Consider the following 27662-nt stretch of genomic DNA (forward strand, 5'->3'; position numbering starts at 1 on the left):
TCATTATTCTGCCAATTGAACAAATGTCATGTTTAATTATGACGGGTTATTATTTTGTAGCTTACTGCTTTTGCTATCTTAAAATGTAGCCGTCAGAATTTTAGTCAGAAGTCGAATATAGGCTTTTATTTCAACAGATGTTCCTAGCAATGTGGTCTAAAGTGTACTTGTAATTTGACAGCTCACTGAATTGGAAATTGTTTAACGCATATTGTGCACGCATGCATAGACTTAAGCAAATTGTCTTGAATGTTATATGTAATCACCTAATTGAAAGCGCATTTACATTCTAATAATTATGACACATTTTATGTTCAAGTTACTGTATCCATTTTTCTGCAAAACTTTTGGGCAAATATATGACTATACAGTGCGTTTAGGCTATTAATTACAATAGTGGTTGGCAGGGCCGAAGCACAGAATCTCGCGCCCTGTGCAAAGGCAATGTGTGGGGCCCTGCACGCTTTATAACAAATATCTATAAGTTAATGTTTATATTTATTTAAAATACAGCACTGAATCTCATTTCTGGTTTAATTGTGGTATACTTAAATATAAATAGATCACCTTAGTCTCACCTTAAACATGATTTGACAGTTGAACTGTATTTTATTTCAATTGTGTTTCATTAACACTGTGACACTGTGCAGTGTGGTGCAAAACATTATTTTTTTACTGTTCAATTGTTAAATGTGTAATGTATTTTATGTTACCCACAGTAACCATATACATAATGTGAAATAATAAGCTTAAATAATGCGTTGGGTCACGGTGTCCCAAACAGACTATTTTAAGTGACATCGATGGAAATTTGCTCCAAGGAGCTAATATAAAACCATTTTAAGCACGAAATAATTTAATAATGAAACTACATTGATAAATATTTAACCAATGCATACTTATTCCAAAAAACAGGATCGTGATATAGCAATGCGTATCGAGTCCAACTGGTCAGTTTAACTGAGCAACGAGAAAGTGAGGATTTTCACATTTTCATCAGATTCATAAGAAGCGGTAACGTGCCAGCAGACAGCGTCTAAGTCCAGTAGAAAGGTCTCAAAATAAAGAATGTGAAGAATGATTTGGTTAATTGTGCTTTGAACGCGCAGTCATGATCTTTTGACACAACGAGACAAACACGTGGTGATTTGCATGAACACAACAGGCAAAAATCTAGGCATTCCAGTCTTCTACATTTGAGAAAATTCGGGAATTACCTTTAATTTCAGTGAAACTCAGAATGTAGCGCTCATACAGTTTACATTCACTTTTCTACATTTTTGGATTTGGTATAAATCAGAAATCGATTCAGCAGTGGGTTTTTTTTGCTTTATGGGGCCACACAGCTACAAAACAAAGAAATTCTTATGCAACTATACAAGATTTTAAGAATTGTATTAAAATATTAACTACACAAATAAAACTATTGTAGGCTATGTCAATGAAACAATGGTGATTAAATAAAATCCGAACGTTGTGTCTATTTTATAGGCTACAAATGACAAAAATCGAATATTTATTTTCTAATTCGTTATATATCTAAACTTGGAAGTACAGTTTTAATATTGTTCTGCTTTTCGTGAGTTTCTATTTATAAAGCATGCAAGTTGCTTTGGCATCATCAACACAATTGTGATGAACTGTTCCGCGACGCACACATGCTTTTTGACGGCCACAATACAAAAGAAAATACCCAAATCCATTGCGTCTGTCAAAGAGACATACCGAAGCTTATCTTTGCGTTTCGGTAAGAGAGAAAAACCTGACCATCAAGACGTCATCACACTCTATTTAAGAGGCAGTGTCAGGACAGGTAAAGCAAGACGAGTGCAAGAATTGGTACGAAGAATACCTCCATTCAAGACAATAGTGGAATAAGGACGAGCGCTACTGTTTTCTATATTAGTTCATACTTATCAGCTCAAGAATGGGTAAGGATGGCATTTTCAATGGATTCATTTTAAGAAAAGATTTGGAGAAGTAATAAAACTGTATTAATTACTTAATTACTTAAGTTGTTTTCCTTAATTAATATATTGATACATTAATTTAATGTATATATATATTATGGAAGACGCGTTTGTTTCCAAAATGAATGGACTGAATTTAATGAATAAAAAATCATCTTTTTATTATGTTACCATGTTCTAGTTGTGTTTTATTGTGTTAGTTAGCTGCTTTTTTAGTTATAGTGACTTAAATTAAAACAAACCAACTACCGTTTAATTATTTATGGAATGCACAATTAAAACACGATTTTAGTTTTATTTCAACGGAGGTATCTAAAAATTTTATAAAAAAATGTAACACATATATGTGACGGATTTTTATATTTTTCAACTTTATATTTGTTTATACTTATATTTATTTTGAGAGCCTATTTTTGTGGCCTGTGTACGAAATAGCCTGTTTTGTGTGTATGGTTTTCTCAAGCGTATTTCAATTTAAGTGCTTGTCGGAGTTTTGCTTTCACAAGCCATTACAAATGTTGTTCTGTTTATAGAGAAAGATTACATTTTTTTTATTTTATGCCACTGTAGGATATTACTTAATAGGATTGCTATTCATGTTAGTGGACAAGCATGTATGCTGCTTATCATTAACTACATTTTATATGAAGTGAATATTATTCACTGAATAATGATAGATAGATAGACAGACAGTCCAGGACTGCGTTCACCGAAACCTCCTTAACGCTGGTCGTTCTTATGTTATACCTTAAGCCGGGGGTCTTCAACTACTTTTGTTTGAGGGCCAGATTCCAAAAGCATAAATAGGATGCGGGCAAGTTTTTACCATTTTATTATTTTCTTGTTATTTTCTATTTCCATTATTTATTGCATTTTGTTCTCTTTATACAGTTTTTGTTGCTTTTACTTACATCTCATATATTAAAGCAAGCAAACAAATATTGCATCCAGTATATACCTATTCATGCTATTTTATTATAAGGGATAATGTCTTTTTAATTGTATTATAAATTCCTTAATACGATGAAAGAAAATAGAGTTTATTTACTTACCCCCAGTCCTCCAGTAGGCTACTTCCAAGATGTGGGTGGTATTGTATTTCCTTCCAAGAAGATATTTATGAAGATATTGAATTAATGAAAGTAAAAAAAAGTGAATCGCATGCCAATCGCATCCATTTGCCCCAAGCACTTATAAGGGCAGATCCTTTAATGTGCAAGTTCTGGAGGGAGATGAATAGCTGATTTCGTAAATATAGCTGTTTAAATCATACACAATGAATGCAGTAAAAAACAACATCGTTTTTCCCTATCTGAGTTCACGTATTGTAGTAGGCTACTCTTCCTGCAGTTGCTTTCAAGGGCACAAGACGAGTTACAGAATGCGGCGACCTAGCGTGCGCAAACCGACTGCCTGTGGCTGTGTATTGCCGATTATAACATTGCAAACAACATTAAGTTTCTTGGACAGACCGATCAATCGCTTTATAAGACGTCAATTGAGCCGCAGGAATTACTTTCGTATTGAACGTAGCAGTGTTTATGACTTTAAAAGGCATGGAGTTTCTTTAATCACATCATTCTTAAAGTCTCTTCACTTATTATTATGACTGCTTTAGAGTATTAGACAACGTTATCTGGAAATGCAGCACAGATAACTACACAAATCTATCACGAAGTAGATAATATATATTCTAGACATTGAATGCTTTTGCTTATCTGAACAAAGATAATATGAGATATATAGTTGTCCTCAAGTTTATACATCTACAGATCTGTTACTTTTGTAATGATACATTTCCCTGTAGATTCTTCAAGAAATATTATAGTAAGAAATATAGGAATGTTAATCAGACCATATAATCCCAGTGAGCAATATTTGACCTTGTGGGGCCATTTTGGTCCCAATAAGGAAAACAGCTTACAATTAATAGTGTATATTTGAAAATGTTAAAAAACAACTTAAAACTCAACTTTTCAGTCAGTTTATTAAGTTCCATTGATACATAAAACTAATTTGATTTAATTAAAAAAATTTAAGTAGCTGAAATTGGTAACATTTTTTTTACAGTGAAGGGTTGTGTCAGGGTTAGGTTTAGGGGATATAATATTCATTTTGTACAGTATAAAATCATTATGTCTATAGAAGGTCCGCATAAAAAAGTGTGAGCCTGTGTAAAAAAATCTTCAGTGACATATTGCTTACTTTGCAGGCACGACATATAACTATTCAGCTTGTTCCAGGACGAAGGGAAAAGCTTTTATCTTATTCTTTGTTTTCATCGGTAAGTAAAACAGCTTCACAACAATTACTTTAAAAATGTTATAAGCATAAATACTTTGTTTCACCTGCTTGTACCCCATCAGTAAATTTAAAAGTATTTTTAAATCTTTTCTAGCAACAGTCAGTTCTCAAACGACCAATTCTACAGCAGACCCAACATCATCTATTAGTACAGCTGGCAACTCCATAACAGGACCTTCTACGACAGCAACACAAACAAATGTAACTGAAATCACTTCAGAGATTTCCACTTCCACGGCTGCAGGAGCTTCTACAACAGCACCACACACAACATTTTCTACAATTAATCCATTGATTTCCACTTCCACTGCTGAAGGAGCTTCCACATCACAACCACAAACAACAGCTTCTACAATTAATGCAGGGATTTCCACATCCACTGCTGAAGGAGCTTCCACATCACAACCACAAGAAACATTATCCACAACCACTACTGTGATTTCCACTTCCACCACTGCAGGAGCTTCCATATCACTACCACAAACAACAGCTTCTACAACTAATTCAGTGATTTCAACATCCACTGCTGAAGGAGCTTCCACATCACAACCACAAACAACATTATCTACAACCACTCCTGTGATTTTCACTTCCACTGCTGAAGGAGTTTCCACATCACAACCACACACAACATTATCTACAACCATTCCTGTGATTTCCACTTCCACTGCTGAAGGAGCTTCTACATCACTACCACAAACAACAGCTTCTACAATTAATTCAGTGATTTCCACATCCACTGCTGAAGGAGCTTCCACATTACCAGCACAAACAACAGCTTCGACAATGAATTCAGGGATTTCCACATCCACTGCTGAAGGAGCTTCCACATCACAACCACAAACAACATTATCTACAACCATTCCTGTGATTTCCACTTCCACTGCTGAAGGAGCTTCCACATCACCACCACAAACAACAGCTTCTACAACTAATTCAGTGATTTCAACATCCACTGCTGAAGGAGCTTCCACATCACAACCACAAACAACATTATCTACAACCATTCCTGTGATTTCCACTTCCACTGCTGAAGGAGCTTCCACATCACCACCACAAACAACAGCTTCTACAATTAATTCAGTAATTTCAACATCCACTGCTGAAGGAGCTTCAACATCACTACCACAAACAACAGCTTCTACAATTAATTCAGTGATTTCCACATCCACTGCTGAAGGAGCTTCCACATTACCAGCACAAACAACAGCTTCGACAATGAATTCAGGGATTTCCACATCCACTGCTGAAGGAGCTTCCACATCACAACCACAAACAACATTATCTACAACCATTCCTGTGATTTCCACTTCCACTGCTGAAGGAGCTTCCACATCACCACCACAAACAACAGCTTCTACAACTAATTCAGTGATTTCAACATCCACTGCTGAAGGAGCTTCCACATCACAACCACAAACAACATTATCTACAACCATTCCTGTGATTTCCACTTCCACTGCTGAAGGAGCTTCCACATCACCACCACAAACAACAGCTTCTACAATTAATTCAGTAATTTCAACATCCACTGCTGAAGGAGCTTCAACATTACAAGCACAAACAACAGCTTCTACAATGAATTCAGGGATTTCCACATCCACTGCTGAAGGAGCTTCCACATCACTACCACAAACAACATTATCTACAACGACTCCTGTGATTTTCACTTCCACTGCTGAAGGAGCTTCCACATCACAACCACACCCAACATTATCTACAACCATTCATGTGATTTCCACTTCCACTGCTGAAGGAGCTTCCACATCACCACCACACACAACAGCTTCTACAATTAATTCAGGGATTTCCACATCCACTGCTGAAGGAGCTACCACATCACAACCACAAACAACATTATCTAAAACCACTCCTGTGATTTTCACTTCCACTGCTGAAGGAGCTTCCACATCACAACCACACACAACATTATCTACAACCATTCCTGTGATTTCCACTTCCACTGCTGAAGGAGCTTCCACATCACTACCACAAACAACAGCTTCTACAATTAATTCAGTGATTTCCACATCCACTGCTGAAGGAGCTTCCACATTACCAGCACAGACAACAGCTTCTACAATGAATTCAGGGATTTCCACATCCACTGCTGAAGGAGCTTCAACATCACTACCACAAACAACAGCTTCTACAACTAATTCACTGATTTCAACATCCACTGCTGAAGGAGCTTCCACATCACAACCACAAACAACATTATCTACAACCATTCCTGTGATTTCCACTTCCACTGCTGAAGGAGCTTCCACATCACCACCACAAACAACAGCTTCTACAATTAATTCAGTGATTTCCACATCCACTGCTGAAGGAGCTTCCACATTACCAGCACAAACAACAGCTTCTACAATGAATTCAGGGATTTCCACATCCACTGCTGAAGGAGCTTCCACATCACTACCACAAACAACAGCTTCTACAATTAATTCAGGGATTTCCACATCCACTGCTGAAGGAGCTTCCACATCACTACCACAAACAACAGCTTCTACAACTAATTCAGTGATTTCAACATCCACTGCTGAAGGAGCTTCCACATCACAAACAACATTATCCACAACCACTCCTTTGATTTCCACATCCACTGCTGAAGGAGCTTCCACATCACAACCACAAACAACATTATCTACAACCATTCCTGTGATTTCCACATCCACTGCTGAAGGAGCTTCCACATCACCACCACAAACAACAGCTTCTACAATTAATGCAGGGATTTCCACATCCACTGCTGAAGGAGCTTCCACATCACCACCACCACAAACAACAGCTTCTACAATTAATTTAGGGATTTCCACATCCACTGCTGAAGGAGCTTCCACATCACAACCACAAGCAACCTTATCCACAACCACTCCTGTGATTTCCACTTCCACCACTGCAGGAGCTTCCACATCACCACCACAAACAACATTATCCACAACCACTACTGTGATTTCCACTTCCACCACTGCAGGAGCTTCCACATCACCAACACAAACAACAGCTTCTACAATTAATTCAGGGATTTTCACATCCACTGCTGATGGGAATTCCACATCACAACCACAAGCAACATTATCCACAACCATTCCTGTGATTTCCACTTCCACCACTGCAGGAGCTTCCACATCACCACCACAAACAACAGCTTCTACAATTAATTCAGGGATTTCCACATCCACTGCTGAGGGAGCTTCCACATCACCACCACACACAACAGCTTCTACAATTAATTCAGGGATTTCCACATCCACTGCTGAAGGAGCTTCCACATCACAACCACAAGAAACATTATCCACAACCACTACTGTGATTTCCACTTCCACCACTGCAGGAGCTTCCATATCACTACCACAAACAACAGCTTCTACAACTAATTCAGGGATTTCCACATCCACTGCTGAGGGAGCTTCCACATCACAACCACAAACAACATTATCTACAACCACTACTGTGATTTCCACTTCCACCACTGCAGGAGCTTCCACATCACCACCACACACAACAGCTTCTACAATTAATTCAGGGATTTCCACATCCACTGCTGAGGGAGCTTCCACATCACAACCACAAACAACATTATCTACAACCACTCCAGTAATTTCAACATCCACTGCTGAAGGAGCTTCCACATCACCACCACACACAACAGCATCTACAATTAATTCAGGGATTTCCACATCCACTGCTGAAGGAGCTTCCACACCACAAACAACATTATCCACAACCACTCCTGTGATTTCCACTTCCACCACTGCAGGAGCTTCCACATCACCACCACAAACAACAGCTTCTACAACATCTTTTTTGACAACTGCTGCACAAAATGAGGTGTCTACAACATTGGAGTTTACCTCTTCTGACACGTTTACAAATGAACTCGTTAATTCAACTTCTACGGCATTCATAAACAGGGCCAATCACGTGAAAACAACAGTGAGTAACAAATATAAATATTTCTCTATGTGATTCACCCTAAGGGATCTTTCATTAAAGGGCTAGTAAAGTGAAAGCAGCAGTGAGTTAAACCTACCTATGGAATTTACTCTAAGGGACCTTTCATTAAATAATTAACGACAATTAAATTCAATGATGATCCTTATTGCTTTTCATATCAAATTCTGTTTCTTATAACTGTCTTTAATTTGTTACAGCTTGAACCAGTATACAAGGCCAAGTATGCCTCCTTCAAACGACTAATTGTTTTATCATTCAAGTAAGTTAATAGAGCATATATTTTCATTTTTATGCATTCAAAAATTGATTTGTATGTACTGTGTAGTTGGGTTGAGTGTTTAAGAAACAGTAAGTTAGTACATTTAACTGATTATTGTTGACCATGTGGTTATAATTAGAATGAATACAGCATAACACTGTTTCTAAAAAATATCTTCCAGATCTGGATCAGTCATTACTGAAACAAAGCTAGTCTTCAACTCTACACAGGCAATACCATCATCTAATGAAATTGCAAACACTTTAATAAGTGCATCTAGTAATGTCTCTTCCCTGAACATTAATACTACATCTATTACAGTTAATAATACAGGTATGTCAGACAACAACTGGACCTTTGTTAAATAAAATAGTGATGATGAATTACCCTAAATACGATTACATGTACACTATGTTCATGTATTCATGAGATTCAATTTAAAATAAACATTGTTTTCTATTATCAGTAATAACTCCAGAAACCCGCTCTACTAATGCACCAACAACTTGGACCTCAACAGCCACACCAACACCTGCTGGAACATTTAGCACTAGTCAGGCATTCACGACAAAAACACAATCAACAGTGTCGACCTTTGGATCAACTGCACCCTCTTCAACCATCGTTGGAAGTTCAACTGTTAGTACAGCCGTAACATCTAAAACACAATCCTCAATAAGCACAACAAGTTCTGCTGTTACATCCACATCTAACAGAGCTTCAGCTGGACCATCCACCACTAATGGAGCTTTTACCACAACATCACCAGAATCAACGCTGTCTACCTTTGGATCAACCGGTCACTCTTCAGCTGCCTTTGCAAGTTCAACTGTTAGTACAACTGCATCATCTACAACACCATCATCAGTATCAACATCAACTTCAGCTGGAATATCCACCACTAATGGAGCTGTTACCACAACAGCATCACAGTTAACAGCATCCACCGCTGCTTCAACCCCTCCCTCATCAACTCTCTATGCAAGTTCAACTGTTCCTACAGCTGCATCATCTTCAACACCATCCTCAATTGCAACATCAACTTATCCTGGTACACCCAACACTAATGGAGCAATTTCAACATCAGCACAGTTAACAGCATCCGCCGCTGCTTCAACCGCTCCCTCATCAACTGTCTATGCAAGTTCAACTGTTCCTACAGCTGCATCATCTTCAACACCATCCTCAATTGCAACATCAACTTCTGCTGGTACACCCACCACTAGTGGAGCTGTTATCACAACAGCATCACAGTTAACAGGATCCACCGCTGCTTCAACCGCTCCCTCATCAACTGTCTTTGCAAATTCAACTGTTAGTACAGCGGCATCATCTTCAACACCATCCTCAATTGCAACATCAACTTCTGCTGGAATATCCACCACTAATGGAGCTGTAACCACAACAGCATCACAGTTGACAGCATCGACTGCTGCTTCAACCGCTCCTTCATCAACTGTCTTTATAAATTCAACTGTTAGTACAGCGGCATCATCTTCAACACCATCCTCAATTGCAACATCAACTTCTGCTGGAATATCCACCACTAATGGAGCTGTTACCACAACAGCATCAAAGTTGACAGCATCCACCGCTGCTTCAACCGCTCCCTCATCAACTGTCTTTTCAAATTCAACTGTTAGTACATCGGCATCATCTTCAACACCATCCTCAATTGCAACATCAACTTCTGCTGGAATATCCACCACTAATGGAGCTGTTACCACAACAGCATCACAGTTAACAGCATCCACCGCTGCTTCAACCGCTCCCTCATCAACTGTCTTTTCAAATTCAACTGTTAGTACATCGGCATCATCTTCAACACCATCCTCAATTGCAACATCAACTTCTGCTGGAATATCCACCACTAATGGAGCTGTTACCACAACAGCATCAAAGTTGACAGCATCCACCGCTGCTTCAACCGCTCCCTCATCAACTGTCTTTTCAAATTCAACTGTTAGTACATCGGCATCATCTTCAACACCATCCTCAATTGCAACATCAACTTCTGCTGGAATATCCACCACTAATGGAGCTGTTACCACAACAGCATCACAGTTAACAGCATCCACCGCTGCTTCAACCGCTCCCTCATCAACTGTCTTTTCAAATTCAACTGTTAGTACATCGGCATCATCTTCAACACCATCCTCAATTGCACCATCAACTTTTTCTGTTACACCCACCACTAATGGAGCAATTTCAACATCACCACAATCAACAATGTCCACCTTTGGATCAACCGCTCCCTCTTCAACAGGAAGTTCAACTGTTAGTGCTGCCCAATTATCTGCATCACAATCCTCAAGAGCAACATTTACTTCTGCTGCAATATCCACCTCCAATGGAGCTGTTTCCACATCAGCACCACAGTTAACAGCGACTACCTCTGCTTCAACCACAACCGCCTCTGTTATCTCAACTGTTAGTAGAGTTGGAACAGTATCCACACCAATAACTACAGTAACTTCAGGACCATCAACAACAGGACCGAGCCTCAGCACCACTGCTGCAGTCACCATGACTACTTCTTCACCTTCAACTGTAGCTTTGCCCGTTTCACCCTCAACTTCAACTAGAGTAACAACATCTACAACATCTACAACATCCAGTAGAACTACTACAACTACCACCACAGCAACAGGAGCTGTGGTCCTGACTGATCTCGTGTTTAGCTCCATTGACAACTTTACAATTGACCTCCTCGATATCAGCTCTACGACCTACAAGAATAGGGTTAAGCTTGTAAAGGACCAGGTAGGTTGAAATCTTGTCAATTCAATGACACTGATGACAAAATGGCTATATCTAAACTATAAATGGACATACTTAATAATTCTACACTTCAATTTTTGTCTGTTTTCCACAGCTTAATCCAATCTACATAAAGTATACTGGCTTCCTCAGAGTGGATGTAAAGGGATTCCGGTAAATACAGAAAATTGCAAATGTTTATTGTACATTGTGTGTACACTGTATAGCACTCTAACTAAACAAATATATTACAGCGCTGGGTCCATCATCACCACAACCCAGTTAGTTTTCAACTTCACAACTTCAGACCTACCAACAACCGAACAGATCAGAGAAGATCTTGTGAGTGCAGTAAAAGCAGGAACTATTGAGGCACTGAAAATAAATCCTACCTCAATTGATGTCAACAGTACAGGTAAGTCTAACAGGTTTATCAAAACATCCTAATATTTACATCTTAGAATACAGTTTCAAAGTATAATGTGCCTAAAAAAAAATCTAGAATATATTGTAAAATATACCTGTTGTCTTCTAGGCCAGGCAAGTTTATTTACATAGCACATTTCATACACAATGGTTATTCAAATTGCTTTACATAAAAATAATGAATAATCATAAACAAATAATCACAACCAAAAAAACAAGGAATTTAAAAACGTTTAAAATGATTAAAAACATTATTTAAAGTTAAATAAAACAGTAAAGAATACAATGATTATACATGAAAAACAGTGCAGTCAGTTCGGAAAAAGCATGGTTCTCTTTCAGTTAATGCACATCTAAACAGATCAGTTTTGAGCCTTGTGGGACCCTTGTGGAACTCCGTATCTCCTTGACGTCCACTTAGACTTATGCTCTCCTACACTCACATAATAACCTCTCCCATCTTAGTATGACCTGGACCATTTGAGGATTGTCCCAGAGAGACCGACCCAGTTTTCTAGTCTATCTAGAAGTATGTTATGATCGACAGTGTTAAATCTAGAACAGAGATCTAGCAGTACCAGGACAAAATCTAATGTGCTAGATTTGCTAATAGAATATAATAGAAATAAGAAATAGGGATAGGTCATGCAAAAATCCCTACAGTGTTCGAATAAATAGATTTCATTACTTTTGTGTATATTTGGTCAATGGTTTGGTCTTTATGGTGTTCTAATTTGCGTGTCTGTTGCTTGGTTTTCTTACAGCTACGGCTACAACAGTTGCGACAACTATAGTTCGGACAACAGTAATCAAGACCACTTCCAGCGGACTCAAGATTGAACCCAGTCTTCTCCAAGTGACATTCCTCATTATTATGTCAAAAATATTAAGACGTGTCCTGTAGATTACTTAATCAAATGTGAAAGTTGAGCAAAATATGTGCTAGCATATTAAACATACAGCAAGTTTTATTGCATTTAATAAAGTATTTACTGTTGTAGTCTGCTCTAAAAATAAGCTTTATGACAATATACACACAAGCCTGATATTGCACTATTCCTCGAAAATGTATTTATTGAGGTAACATAAACAAGATGTTAATTTAACAGCAGGCTGTTGGAATAATGGGAAGGGAATTTACTTTTTAGATTTTGTTGCTTTTCTTTGAAAGGAAGAAGTTGATCTTTATCCTTTGTGATTTTCTGATGAAAGCAGCCGTGAGTTTGACTGCTAGAATATAAAATACTTTGGTTATAGCTTGTGTAGTATATCCTTATATTGCAAGATGTCATATTTAATTTTAATTCAATAAACATATTTAAATATTTTGCAATTATTGAAACGCACACTCAGATGATATCTTCATATCGAATAACCATTTAAATACCAACAGCCTAGTATCTGTCTTATCAATCTGATGTTCACGCAGTAAAATGCAGTGTAATTTGTTTGTAGAATATTTTGAATTACAGTAAAATATCCTATTTACAGTTAACTGATCAATGTTTAACAATAAAAAGTATATATAAATAACACATATAAATAAAACCATTTGTTAAAATGATCTGCTGAAGTGTTGACTGTTTTTAATACACATACAGAAACGCATGCTTGCACATACAACAACTGGTACTACAAAAAGTAGTACAAACGGTCCTTCACAGCTATGCCAAGATGAGAACCTTAATTCTTACTTTTTATAACCTAAGGGACCATTTACATACAAATCAGATACAAGAGCACATAATCATTATGGCAAAGTTATTACAGACAAACAAATTGTAAAAGTTATTAGTTTACAGATCTATACAATAGTAGCCTAAATTTACATTTACATATAACCATTTGGCAGACGCTTTTATCCAAAGCGACTTACATTGCTTTATCCTATACATTTTAAAAAGGTATTTGCAATCCCCTGGGATCGAACCCACAACCTGAGCTACAGGCACAAATAGAATGCTGCCTCACCCAACTGACAAGATCCCCAGTGCATACTATGAATACTAAGACATTAAAAAGTCAACAAACATGTAAGTTTACAGGACTTGTGACAGTCAGCTGACAGACCGTAACAGAGGGCGTATTCGTTTGACTTCTCTTTTGTTATAATAATCAGTGTTGAAAAGATGTTTGTTGGTGTTAAATGTAAGGCTCTTTGAAAGTTTAAGTATAATTTAAGCTCAGATAAGATTTACCACTTTAAAAATACCATTTTCAGATGTGACAATGTACAGTTATAAATTAGTCCATTACTGAGTTCTTACAATGAACATAAGTATTTCAATGGAGACATTTTTTTGTAAGGTCATCGAAACTTAAAATTAAATTTCAGAACATTACTCAGGGAATGTGGCGGTATGGATATGACACAGCCCTGTGTCTACATAATGCATAAAATAAAATATGAAGATCTCTTTTCCAAAACGCTATAAATCCATTTTAATAGTTTTCATGAAAATGTCATTTTTTACCTAGACCCATACATTTTGTTTATATTCAATTTATCCTGTTAAAATGGTCTGTTGTCTCAGTCTGAACATGTTAAACAAGGAATGTTGAATGAAACATATGAAACATATTGATGATTATAAATGCAAGTTAGTTTTTTTCAAAACGCTGCAAATCCATCCTTTTTTTCAAAAAAACTTTTTAAAAGCAAACAAACAAGAAAACATGAAACATATGACATCAGGGAAATTTATATAAATCAAATACATGCAAATGCATGGAATACATAACAGGCACATAAAATATTCATTTTCCACCACATACAACAAATAATTTAGAAACAACACATACAAATACCACTAACGAGCGAATTCTGATTGGTCAAGAGGAAATATCGCATAAAGGCTAAAAACAGGTTCGGGAACAGCGTTTTGGAAAGAAACTGCATCTTGCAGTATATTTTAAACAAGGAAATATAGCGATTTGGCATGAAACATTGATGGAGCAGTGAAAAGGTTTAGTACACAGCAAAATGGGATAACAAACTTTTTTTTTATTTGGCGCTTTGAAAAAGAGCTCTTCATATTCAGTGGCGCATACAGCATTTCTAGGATATTAAAGGATATTACAGAAATGATAAGCCCCATAATAAAAGATATTTCAGAAATAACATTCATTTGTTTTGTCAGCATAACAATATTTCCAAATAAAACCAAAATTCACTATACATCAATAGTTAGTTAAAGACTTTACCTTAAAATCATCCATACGTCATTCCATACCTGTTTGACTTTCTTCAGCAGAACACGGAAGAACATCTTTGGCCCTCTTGACTTCCATTATATGGTCACAAAGCCACCAAGACCTTTCTAAAAAGATATCTTCTTTATGTTACACGGGAGGTTTTGAACAAACAATGACAGAATTTTTTTTTGAGTGAACTAATCCTTCAAAAATCAGCTATTCACATGTATTTTGTTTTACACATTAAGTAATACACACCTTAAATTTTTGTATCAATGTAACATGCACATATCTTGACCATGAGTAGCATTAGATTAGCAAACTAATCTAATAACAAGCCAACACTGCCCTGTGGCGAGGAACCCAAAGTCCACTGATCAATAAATGGAGAAGACAAATATATCCGGGACCTGGCCTCAGAGGGGTCACAGCAGCACCCAGTTACTTTGATTAATAGCTAAGTAAATGTTTACGAATAAGAAGGAGAGCTTTATTAATTGTGATTTAGGAAAAAAATTGTTGAAACTGTTTAGGTCTCATTTTGTGACCGCTTTCAGGCGACGGTGGAATGTTATAAGCAGGTTAGCTAGAAATTGCATAATGTATGAGTGGAGCTAGAACTTCTACCTGCTCTCATGTTAAGAAAGCTTTGCATTAAATACTAAGTATTGTTAATACTGTTTATCATTAATGTTACAACAAGTAGAGTATCTATTTTGTAGATTGTTGAGATTTTCCGTTTTTGCTTTCTACCCATGCAAATATTTAAACCACACATCATCTTCACTCTCCTGCCGTCTGACAGTAGGTCAAAGCATTCACAGGTAGATTATGTCAGTTGCTTTTCCCGATCCATCAGACTCTTCAGTATATGTGACTATACAAACAACAATTACACACTTACATAACTACATACAATGCCGCCATTGTTATAATCTTATAAATATTGTGTACATTGTTTGAACACATAGACATCTGTAGTCTACTGTTTAGCTCTAATTTAAGTCTTATTTATTGAAATATTTTCAAAATAATTGAATTATTTACAATAATGTTATGTCCAATTGTTTTGTGTCAGGATTCTGCCTCATAATGTCATGTCTTTCTTGGACTAGTGGAAGGATCATGACAGAGATAAACTAAACTTGGCTCTGTGCACTGTAGTAGGCTAAGTGAGAGATTTTTGTATAGCTCTTATGCGTTTAATTGTCCTTACGTTTGACCCAATTGCTTCCATTGATTACACAACTTGTAAGCCGCTTAGGATAAAAGCGTCTGCTAAATGACTAATTGTATGTAAATGTTAAATGCGCTCTCTCCGGGCTCGTGTTTGGCCCCGCCCCTCTCATTTCCACGTTTAGCTTTCCATTATACTGCATATATATACATTCCCTGCACCTGCCTTGTGTAATATACCCATTGTTAGTCTCTCCATGCCCTTGTGTCTATTGTCCTGTGCTCGTTCTTACTTGTTATTCAGCGTATTTACACTGGCTGTATCAAGCGTATTGTGTGCCCTGCCTGCCTTGTTTGCTGTCTTACTGGTTTGCCTTGTGGATATTGTTACCTTGCCAGTTCCCTTCGTTGTGTCGTGATTTGTTATTAAGTTTGGTTGCTGTCTTGTATACCTGGGCCCCGTTTCAATAATGAGGTCCGACCAACTCAAGGTTAAACCTTGAACTCAGAGTTGGTATAATACATTTTAAACTTTTAGTTTCTGGTTTCAGAACAGCTGATTTGAGTTAGTTCAATTTACTCTGGGTATACATACCTTGTGTTAAGCGCGTGCAACACAACTATAAAAAGACATCATCAACGGAGCTTGATATTATGATTCACCATGGCAACAACATCAAAAAAGAAACGTGGCGTGTTCCACTCTGCATACAGTGGATTTACTAACCCTCTTGATTTAGTTCCCTTTATATTGACCTTGTGTCTCTTGTCTTGTGCTGGTTCATAGTCACTCGTTGTTTGTGTCATTGTGGTGAGTCCCTGTTGATTTTAGTCTATAGTCTAGTCTAGTCTTGTCTTGTCACAGTCACCAGCTGGGGTGCTCTCTCAAATCCAATAGAGGGCACTCCCCTCATCACACGGACTGTCTTTGCACACTACATTTCCCATAACCCATTACCCAGACTTTTTGAACACGGATCACACTCACCTGTTTGCAATAACTGTCTACAGTATATAGCCTGGTTCATTCTCTCTGTCATCACAAATTCTTGTTTTTGTGTTGATTGAATTTCTGTGCATACTTGTATTGGATTATTGTGTTTTGACCTTGGACTGTATCTCTCGTTTTGGAACCTGTGCTGCCTGGCTCGACCCATGCTTGTAACCACGTTTATACCTGTTTTCTGCCTGCCCTGACCATTGCCTGTTGACTTTGTTTAATAAAGCTGCATTAAGATGCGCAACCCTTGAGTCTCGGAGCAGTTCGTGACAAGTCTAGACTAGTCATTTGCAGTTATGTCATGTTTTACTTTAGTCCTGTTTAAGTGTATTTAGTCTTAGTCCTGTCATGTTGTTATAGTCCCATGTGTTGATGTGTTACCACCTGGTGGGTTCTTTGGTTTTGTCTTTATTATTATTAAAATCTGTTAAACCCCTTACCCGCCTTTCTGCACCTGGGTCCTCTGTCCATGTCCTCACCACTCCACGTTCATGACAGAAGTATGTCAGTAATTAAAGCAGCATGCAGAAAATGAGGAAAAGAATGATCATCTTCCGGTAAAACGGGGAACACCCAGAAAACTTTGAGACAAGTAACAAAACTTTGAAGAAATGTGTTTGGAATGTTTGGTCACATACTATTAGTTCTGAAAGTATGTCAAACAGGTATGTCCCCTTCTTTCAGGGAAGTCAAATACCTCATGAACCATTATCAGACAACACAAACTTGATTTGCAACCTGAGCATTATCCTCATGTGATGCTTTGATTTAAGACACAGTTTTATTAAATAAGAAAGACATCTATGTTTATAATAGTATACAGAATCAATGAAATACAAGTACAATGTGAGTATTGTTTATACCTAAAATGATATTGTAAGCAAAAACAAAACTGTTCTAATTTGCAGAACTGATACATTTTCATTCTCCAGAACAAATTCACTGCGATCATATTATGTGGTAAGATGGATGTGATGTCAATGCCACGGTGTGTAGACATTGTGCAGAAATCTGCAAACTGTTTAAGATATTCTAAGGGCCTCTGTCTGTGTAGCTTATTTCAGTAAGGTTGTTTCGGTGAAGGTTTCGTTTCATTGTCTGTGAGGTGTATAAAAGTGACAAATCTTTGTTTCAATGCTCAACACCACCTTCAGAACATTATCATGTTTCTTTAAATAAGTGCAGTGCACACTGTCATAACAGTTGACTTTATCAACTGCAAGCTCTTTAAAAAAAAAAAACGATGATTTGATTTGTATCACAAAGGAAATATTATTTGCTCAAAACTAACCATTGGATTGATCAAAATATTGTGAGGAGGACCTTGTTGCAAAACATATCTCTTCTAGTACTATGGAGTGTGAATAGCAACAGACAAATTATATCGTACATACATTACAACAGGAAATGCGACATCAGGCAAGCCTGGAATTCAAAGGTTAGAAGATAATCTAAGTTTTGTTGGCTTCACTGGGTGGGGTGATTTGTTTTATACTGTCAAAGAGGAGTGTGACACCTTTAAACAACAAAAGAAAACCTAGCCGGCAGGTTTGGTGTGATGGTTTTCACAGATGTCTGCAAGGGGTGTCAACCTACCATAGTATAGGTTCAAGATGACTGCCTCACAATGAAAGCTATACTTATAGTAAGTTTCAAAACAACTGGTAGACATACAGGATTGTTGATGACATGTATACTCATTTACGCTTTAAAGAACAGTATGTGAAGAGATTTAACCAAAAAAGTGTATGGCAGCTCTCCATTTGTTGCTTTTGTATTTATATCCTAATCATTTCATTAATTGTTAAAGATTTATTTTTTAGAAATTTTACATTACATAGGCTATTTTTTTTAAGCACCACTCGAATAATCCATGATTGATATTGGTTGGTGATTCTGAATTTTAAAAAGCTAATATTTGCCATTTAAATTATTTCACATTTCGGGTATTTCCGAGTGGTTAAATTATATAATTCCAGATTCCACAATGTTCACAGCTTGCTCATTTTAAGAGGTGGATATATATACATTGATTGTATTTCACCCCTTAATTTCCTGATAAGAAGTGCCTGATAAATCGCATGCTTCTTAAGCAGCGCATCACATAACAATGCATGCCACACCCAAAGTCCCTCAATGCGTCAAATTCTTGCGACAAATGTCCTTCACTGAAGACGTTAATGGAAACTAGACATGTTTTCATTTAGATGACAATGCAGCCTGAGTAGCTGACATTTTTTAAATATTCTTTGGGACCATAACAATAATGCCGGATGTTTACTGGAAGATCACATAACAATTAGTCTACAGTAAAGGATATAAATGAGATCTTGACTCTGCGTGTCAAGCAGTTCAACTAAATGTGACATTTAAAATGAATGCAATGATTTACAAATATATTTCCTGCATCAGAAAACAATTGTTAAATTTTGAGTACGAATTTACTATCAAATAAATATAAAATCTGTATTATTGAATGAGATAAACTAACATTTACATTTTAGACAGACACCATTGGGCACTGGGACCCAGAACATAAAAACATAAGACATCATCTAAAAAATTAATCATGTTGGTTAACCATTCAAATCCTATAATAAACAGATCCATTAAAGTATGAAAATTGGCCAAGTTTCAACGAGATCGACGGGCAGCACTTCACCCAAAAATGAAATGGTAGTCATCTGACTGGTTTTAAGCATATCTTTTATTAAACATTTTCATTGCAGGACTGTTGGGTAAAAAATAATCATCAAATCACATGCATTAAACAGAGAAAATAGACTTGTGAATGTCTCTGCTGAAGTTGAAGTCATTAATTACTCTCCTTTACAGGTACAAAACAGAAAAGGCTCATTATTGTACCCAGAGGACCAGTTGTGCACATTTAAAGCTATGGTTAACTGTTAGGGAAACAAAACATTTAACATTTCACTTATAGAACTCTCAAAATCTACCTATGCATTGTGTTGCAGTATCTTACAAATAATAAATAAATAGGTCATATTGGACTCTCACTTTATAAAATGTACCATGATACAAATGGTAAATTTGTGAATTTTGAAAATGAAATTGTGTGGATGCCTTAGATGTAATAGTTTGGCTTTAGTGACACCCTGTGGTAACATTGTAGAACTTAGGACATGCAGAACTGTTACATAACACTAGTTAACAATAATAAGGAAGTAACAGCTATGGCCAGTTGCATAAACTGCTTAAAGTGGTCTTACAGGTTATCTAATTTGTTCTTCTAGACTGATAATAACCTTTTAATTTAAATAAAAAGTAGTTTGGTTTCATTTGAATCTGAAAACGTAAGACTGATTAGCCATAACTAAGATCTAATCTGACTAATAGCAGTTAAAGCAATGGGTGTAACAAGAGAGTAACCAGGCAGAGAAGCGGATCCTGATGCAGCGAAGCTTTTAACGGATATAAACAAAGTAACAAAACGAAAAACGAACTGAAAGCTAGATAAACAAGACCAAACCACTTACAACGGCAGAAACCAGACAAAGGAAACACATGGGCTTAAATACACAGGGTAACAAGGGGGCTTTAAAAAAAAAACCACAAACAGATTATGAAACAAACTAAGAGTCCACACACAGGTAACACAATCCATCTGGTTTACGTCTATTTGACGTCTCCATTAACATCTGAAAGAGATCTGCAATACATAGTTTGCTCTTTTACAATACGAACAGAGACGTCTGAACGTCTGTAATACGTCTGCTAAAGATCTGGAGATCTGGAAAACATCTGCTGCGTAAAAAACATCTGCTAAACATCTTAGAAAGAGCAGCTTTACAATCATTCTGCATCATAAACATCTTACAGACATCTTCTAGATGGCTATATGAAGTCTGATGCGTGCTATCAGACAATAATCGGGGAAACAAAGACAGGCCCTGTGTTCCAACTGGGATATATCGCCCTCCAAAGGGCCCTTCGGACTGACAACATTCGTGGTCGCCATTCTGAAGGGTTGTTTCAAACCATAGTGTTCATAACTGGCAACTTCAAAGGGCCCTCCTGAATGAAGGATTTCGATGGGTACAACTGATGGTCACTTCGGGCTCCCATGATTCTTTGCGCAGGTTCTTTGCATGGTGACGCTGCTTCCTTATGGCCGCGGGATGATGACGCAGAAGGGCACTTCAAGAAACAGTTGTTTGGTCCCCTACACCCTCTAACCCTTCAAAGCTCTCACTCTGGAGGGTACACCATTCGAATGGCTTAGGGCATAGGGATGAGTCCTTCCAGATGGAACGCACGGATCATGACTATAGGATCCTTCGAAATGAAAATTCTGTCAACATTTACATTTACCCGTGTGGTTTTCTTTCTTCTGCAAAAAAAATAAGATTTTTTTAAAAATGTTGGTAACCAAAAACATTTGGTCCCAATTAACTTTATTACTCTATTGTGTGGGCACAAAACCAGTGCAAGTCAATAAAGAACAAATGTTTTCTGTTACCAACATTTTTCAAAATATCTTCGTTTGTGGCCTGCAGAAGCAAGTCATACAGGTTTGAAATGACCAGAGAGCGTATCAATAATCACAGAACTTCCATTTAAAGGTGAACAATCCCTTTAAGATAGCCCCAATTTTGCGTCTATTTTTAACCTATATGTTATCGGTATATATACTAACAGTAAAGTTTTAGCATAATTAGCATAGAGCGATTTTATCGAAACTTTTTGGAGGAAGCCATCATGTCTGTAATGCCTACAAAAAGACAAAAGACTGATCAATTCTTTAGGAAATCAGTCACAATGCAAATAAGAAAATGAAGAAGACCCATCTTATCAAAAGTGATATATCAGTAAATCGACAGCAGGGGTCGCCCTAATCACACATTTTCCACTGCAATGTTACCTGTGACGTTCACCAAGTTCTTCCATCAAGCGATGCAAGCAATTTAATCATAGACTCTCCCAGTACGGCTCAGTTTTTCTATGTATCTTGCTCTGTTGAACGGGAAAAGTGGTTTAACGTAGGCCACACAGGGTTAATGCTATGCATTTCCAGCAGGGCAGACTCCAGGCATGGGCAGGAGTGGGCTGTATAAGAATATAAATTTTTTTCTATTGGTTGGAAGCAACGCCACTCTTAACTCACATGGCGGCTTTATTTTGCAACGGAGAAGCATGCTACATGCTACATGTTGAAGCAAAATACTGTGCAAATGAATTTTAGGCGCACTGCGAGCTTGTAAAAGTAATTGTGCAGTAATGTCTGGTTAATTTATTAAAGCGGTTTTTGCGGTATTACTTCGCTGTTAACAAAATCTGTTTCCCTCCATTTCAAATATCCCAATTCATGCGCAGGTGGTAGCGAAACACTGTCCAAAAAAGTTTAGTTTAGTTACGCTGCACGCTCGCAGACCTCATACACAACAGCAGATATGATGTATAGTTCATTGTGCAGTGTGATTAGATTATAATTATAGTTTTCTGCGAAATTAAACAGAAGTAAGTCATCGTCCAGTGATGGGGATTGTTCTTAGCCCACTTTAGAGGCTTCTATTTAGGTCCAGTTTACATAACCGTTTTATAACTGCATACCATACAACATCAGTAACGCACACAATTACTATATAAAAGGCAATAATCAACAATCATTAATTTTGTTTTAATCTCTCAGTCTTCTGTCATGAATACATGTTTTTTTTTGTTTCATCCTAAATCATTTAAATCCTTCATGTATTGCAGTCATATTGCAGTGTTTGCTGAATTTCATCAAAAGCAGATCTTAAGAGTGACAGTCAGCAATATGAAAGCCTGAGAGCATGATAATAAACTATTAAGATATTTGTTTCACTTTTTCAAACATTTACAAACATTTGTTTTGTGTTGCTTAAAACTAAATATGAACTTGCTTATTTTTGTTTTCAGTTTCTGCTTTAAAAAAGAAGATCGTCTTTTTTGTTGTTTTGATCCAGTTCATCTTCTACAAATTCAAATAAAATTCATTAGAAATGTTGTCAGAATTTCACAGAAATGAACAAAAATCGTTGATTGGTTAACGCACACCCAGGATATCTTCAAGGGTCCGGGCCTGATTTCCGGGGAAGGATCGTTTGTTTTGCCCATAAACTGACACGATCCGGGATGGCTGCATTTAGATTATATAGACAGATATAGTAGCCTATAATAGACCCATACTAATACAAAATTACTCAATTTAAGGTGAACTAATATTAGCAGCTTTTAATAAAAAAACGACACAAACCGTCTTCGACAGTACTACTGACCTCAGATCGATCACGGCAAGTTAATTATGGCCTAATGCCATACAGCAATGAATCGCAAAGGCGAGATTGAGGAAACTGAAGGTTTGCAGCGACTGAAAGATTAAAACTTTATTCCACATTTAACCAAAATCGTGTATGTTCATGCAACAACTCCTCTATTATTTTGAATTGGTACGTAAACACATCGTAATTCATAATGTAAGCTAAATTTAAAAAACATCCAAATGGACCCGCCATGAACTTTTAAATGATAAATACAATGTAGCCAACAAAAATATGGCCCCAGATGTGCTGCCTATCCGTCAACTGTTTCATCGCATGCGTGATACCAATAATGTAGGGAAACCTTGACGTTCTCCAATACGTAATCACGCGCATGCGCAGAACGGATAGTGCGGGCATCCTGGTGTTGAAAAATGCATCCCTGCCACATTATACACCCCCTCATTCCCACAATGGTTAGGATGAGGATTAGGTGTAAAGGTGATGTCAGAATTAGCCAATCGGACAGCGTGTACCTCCCCAAAATGACTCCGTGCAATCCCCCAGATACGACACAGCGTCACCAAGTCTGTTTTCGTCGGCGTTGTCAGTTATGGCGTTTAGCAAATTGGAAAGTGAGGCATTTTTCTGTTTTCGTTTTCAATGGATTTTCTTTTCTGTAAATGACATTAGAACCGCAAAATTGAAAAAGTTTTTCCATCTCTTAGTTCTGGATTATTATAAGAAAATAAAAACAAGGGTCCTTTTTTTTAAATTAACTTTCATAAACGAAAATGAAATGTCCAGAAGGCACGCGGGCCATTTTGAAGAAAGAGTGAAAGCCTATTTTGTTTGTACATTTGCTGTAGTGAATAAAAAAATGAACATGTCTTCACTAAACAGTGGTGGATTAACGTTATATTTATGTCGTATTAACTTTCTTAATATTGCTGTGCGATTACATCTTTGCTCTGCACATACACCTCACTTTTTACTTAGTTGCCTGCCTTAAAGATTTCAGACCAAATGTAAAAACTTAACAATGGTAATATCAGTGATGTATAGATCATAGATTGTATAAAACAGGTATATTATACCTACTATGCGTTGTGCTCTTATGATTCGTAAAAGAATTCCTTTGTAAAGTGAAAGTGAAAATGTTTTTTTTGTTGTTAACCAAACTCTTCTCACCAAACACATGATTTACAAGAAATCAAGACCATCATTTAAAGTCCTGTGTTTTGTGAGAAGGGCTTTGTTTGTAACCCGACAACAGAGAACAAACCTGTAAAAAGTCTACCTTAAATCACCGGAAGCAAACTACTTCACTGTTTGTGCTTCGTTTCATGATTGCTTTACGTGATTTATTTCATAATCTGGGTACAGGGGCTGACATAACCAAGCTACAATTTAAAATGATCATACTTAAATTAAGTTTACATGTATTACAGTATACATTATAACAGTCACAAATGTTTGATTACAGTATTGGTTTACAGTATTGATATCAGTACATTTAAAAGTTACATTTAAGTCTTGTATACAATCTGAAGGTTAAAATGAGAAAGAAAAATTATGTTTTTTATTTTTACACAATTTTAAAGACATACACAATTAGATACCACATGCTGTCTAAACCTGTTCTGTTCACTGTTATGTCTTTTCAATCTATGTAGGTCTATCAGTTTTAAGAATAAAAAACATTATAATCCATTTTATCATTCTTACATGAATCATTGGTCAAACTTTTCTGTTAAGTAAGTTTTTAAGTTTGTTGTTGTTGTTGTTGTTGTTGTTGTTGTATAACACCCATTACCACTTTAACACAGAAAATTATTGACATAGTTACTATCGTGTACGGCCACCTCAAAAAGCATAATTTACATAGTTAAAACCTAGATTTAGTATGACCACATGAAAAAATAAAACCTAAATATAATTTATGTGGTACACTATAGGAATCGGTTGTATTAAGAGATAAGATATTGAAAAGCTATAAGGGCTGCAGCGATGCTTTTGCGTCTTTTTAACCTCCACGGCATCTCTGGTAGGTGATAAAGGTGGTTCCAGGCTTCACCTGAAGCTCAGCCATCGTCTGGTGCGCTTTGACAGGTTTTCCATTATAAGCGAGATCCAAGGTACCTTTAAAATCTGGCTTCATCCCCAAGAATATCTGCATCAGTTTCCCAACGGTGTCGTTTTTTTCCAGCTTAAAAGGAACACTGGTGCCATCGCTACCATTGAGGATGTTCACATAAACCGGACCACGAATTGAGGATTCCAACCCAATTGACTCGTGAACAGTGAGAACACTGTGGGTGGTGTTCTCAAACGTAGGATGGAAGGGAATAGGCTGAACGTCTTGAGGGTCTCCTCTGACGTACTCCCATACACACTGTTCATATCGGTTCTAAAAGACAAATGTGACATAAGGACATAAGTGACAATTAACGCAATGTTTTTATTACATGTCATATTTTAATGATAATAAAGTCATCTCTTTTTCAGTTGAAGACAGAAAGATACTTTTCATAAAATGATTTTAAATGATTTTTCGATAATATTTTAAACAGTTTTACCTGTTGAAGAATGCCTGTAGTCATGGTGCTGTGTAATTCATGTGATCTATGACTGCTGTTGAATTTCAAAGTTGTGGTGTTGTTCAGCTTCAGCTCGTCACTTTATGGTGTCGTCTGTGATAAAATGGAAAGCACCAAATTTGCCATATTAAAGGCTCCGCCTTTGCAGCTCGGTTCTTTTGAGTGCACTACATATAAAGAGAAAGCATTATTTTCCTGTATCTAAAAAACTTTAAACCATAGAAAACAATATTATTATTACCTATGAAAGAATAATAATGTCACTTTTAGTTGCACTAAGATGTTACAATAGATTACTGTGATATAATTTATAAAATGAAAGAGAAACCACTTTATTTTCCTTTGGTCGTTGCAGTAAACAAACTTACCCATCCCTTCACGCCAAACAGGTGACTTACAAGAAATCAGAAACCAAGTGTTTACATTATGACAAAGATCATTGAGATAACCTTTACAAGTCCACTGGAAATCACCATACTTTTCTCGAGCTCAAAGCGAACTACTTCACAGTTTGTGTTCTGTTATGTCTTTAATTTATCTGGATCATTATATAGCCAAGGCACCAAATTTAAGTAATAGGCCAACATGTATTTCAGTTTGTGGAAGTATCTAATCCAGGGGAATTGACTTGGACGAGCTGCGCCGTGTGAAATTATTTCAATTTGACACAGTATATTAACACCATGGCGCTTATGTGAGAGATGCTGCAAACGAATGGAGCGAGAGAGTCAAACACGTCCGCCTTGAGCGTGTTTAAATAGAAAACTATATAAAACGATAAACAGAATAGTAAAATGTCTGTGTAAAATGCACAAAAAACAACACAATTTGTTTTTTTGTATTTCGCAGTACTCAACACCTAAACAAGCTTCTGACCTGCCCAACTCATATAACGTGGGAATAAATTAAGCCAATGCCTTGCATAATTGACATTTCTCCATTAAGAAGACAATCATTTAACTGTTCATGCATGACGAATAAAGTTATATCATCACCAAAGCATTTAACGTTATTTTACTAAAAAAGTTGGTTTTAATTTAGCTGAGAGACATCTTTCGTGTCTTCCTCAGAGAAAAATCTTCCACAACGTAATCCAAATGCAGCTGTCTCGCAAGACTGCATTAAATGGCCATTGAAGAAGATGTATTTGACACATTCACTCACCTAAAGGATTATTAGGAACACCTGTTCAATTTCTCATTAATGCAATTATGGTGGTGGGGTAGTGGGGGATGATTTCTTGGCAGACTTTAGGCCCCTTAGTGCCAATTGGGCATCGTTTAAATGCCACGACCTACCTGAGCATTGTTTCTGACCATGTCCATCCCTTTATGACCACCATGTACCCATCCTCTGATGGCTACTTCCAGCAGGATAATGCACCATGTCACAAAGCTCGAATCATTTCAATTGGTTTCTTGAACATGACAATGAGTTCACTGTACTAAAATGGCCCCCACAGTCACCAGATCTCAACCCAATAGAGCATGTTTGGGATGTGGTGGAACGGGAGCTTTCTTGCATCCCACAAATCTCCATCAATTGCAAGATGCTATCCTATCAATATGGGCCAACATTTCTTAAGAACGCTTTTAGCACCTTGTTGAATCAATGCCATGTAGAATTAAGGCAGTTCTGAAGGCGAAAGGGGGTCAAACACAGTATTAGTATGGTGTTCCTAATAATCCTTTAGGTAAGTGAATCTGTGGGTTTAAACTCGTTTTGTCATTTTGCCTTCTGCTGCCTTCTACACGTGACTTCTGCACGCTA

General features: G+C 37.0%; 1 protein-coding gene across 1 annotated transcript; it reads left to right on the forward strand.

Moving 5' to 3' along the window:
• The first annotated feature begins 1803 nt into the window (after nucleotides 1-1803).
• Nucleotides 1804-13243, forward strand: LOC130432943 (mucin-2). The gene is made up of 9 exons (XM_056762568.1): nucleotides 1804-1931; nucleotides 4183-4254; nucleotides 4369-8213; nucleotides 8432-8493; nucleotides 8675-8826; nucleotides 8960-11256; nucleotides 11369-11427; nucleotides 11508-11668; nucleotides 12444-13243. Exons 1-9 carry the CDS (start codon nucleotides 1928-1930, stop codon nucleotides 12581-12583), a joined length of 6792 nt encoding a protein of 2263 aa, XP_056618546.1. The 5' UTR covers nucleotides 1804-1927; the 3' UTR covers nucleotides 12584-13243.
• The last annotated feature ends 14419 nt before the right edge of the window (nucleotides 13244-27662 follow it).

The sequence above is a fragment of the Triplophysa dalaica genome, chromosome 2 (assembly GCF_015846415.1).
Source record: "Triplophysa dalaica isolate WHDGS20190420 chromosome 2, ASM1584641v1, whole genome shotgun sequence".
Lineage (NCBI taxonomy): Eukaryota > Metazoa > Chordata > Actinopteri > Cypriniformes > Nemacheilidae > Triplophysa > Triplophysa dalaica.

Bases quoted from the DNA above. Each gene is read 5' to 3' on its own strand.
- LOC130432943 (XM_056762568.1), top strand. The intron at 4,255-4,368 runs GTAAGTAAAACA...AATCTTTTCTAG, and splicing joins CTTATTCTTTGTTTTCATCG to CAACAGTCAGTTCTCAAACG. The intron at 8,494-8,674 runs GTAAGTTAATAG...AATATCTTCCAG, and splicing joins CTAATTGTTTTATCATTCAA to ATCTGGATCAGTCATTACTG.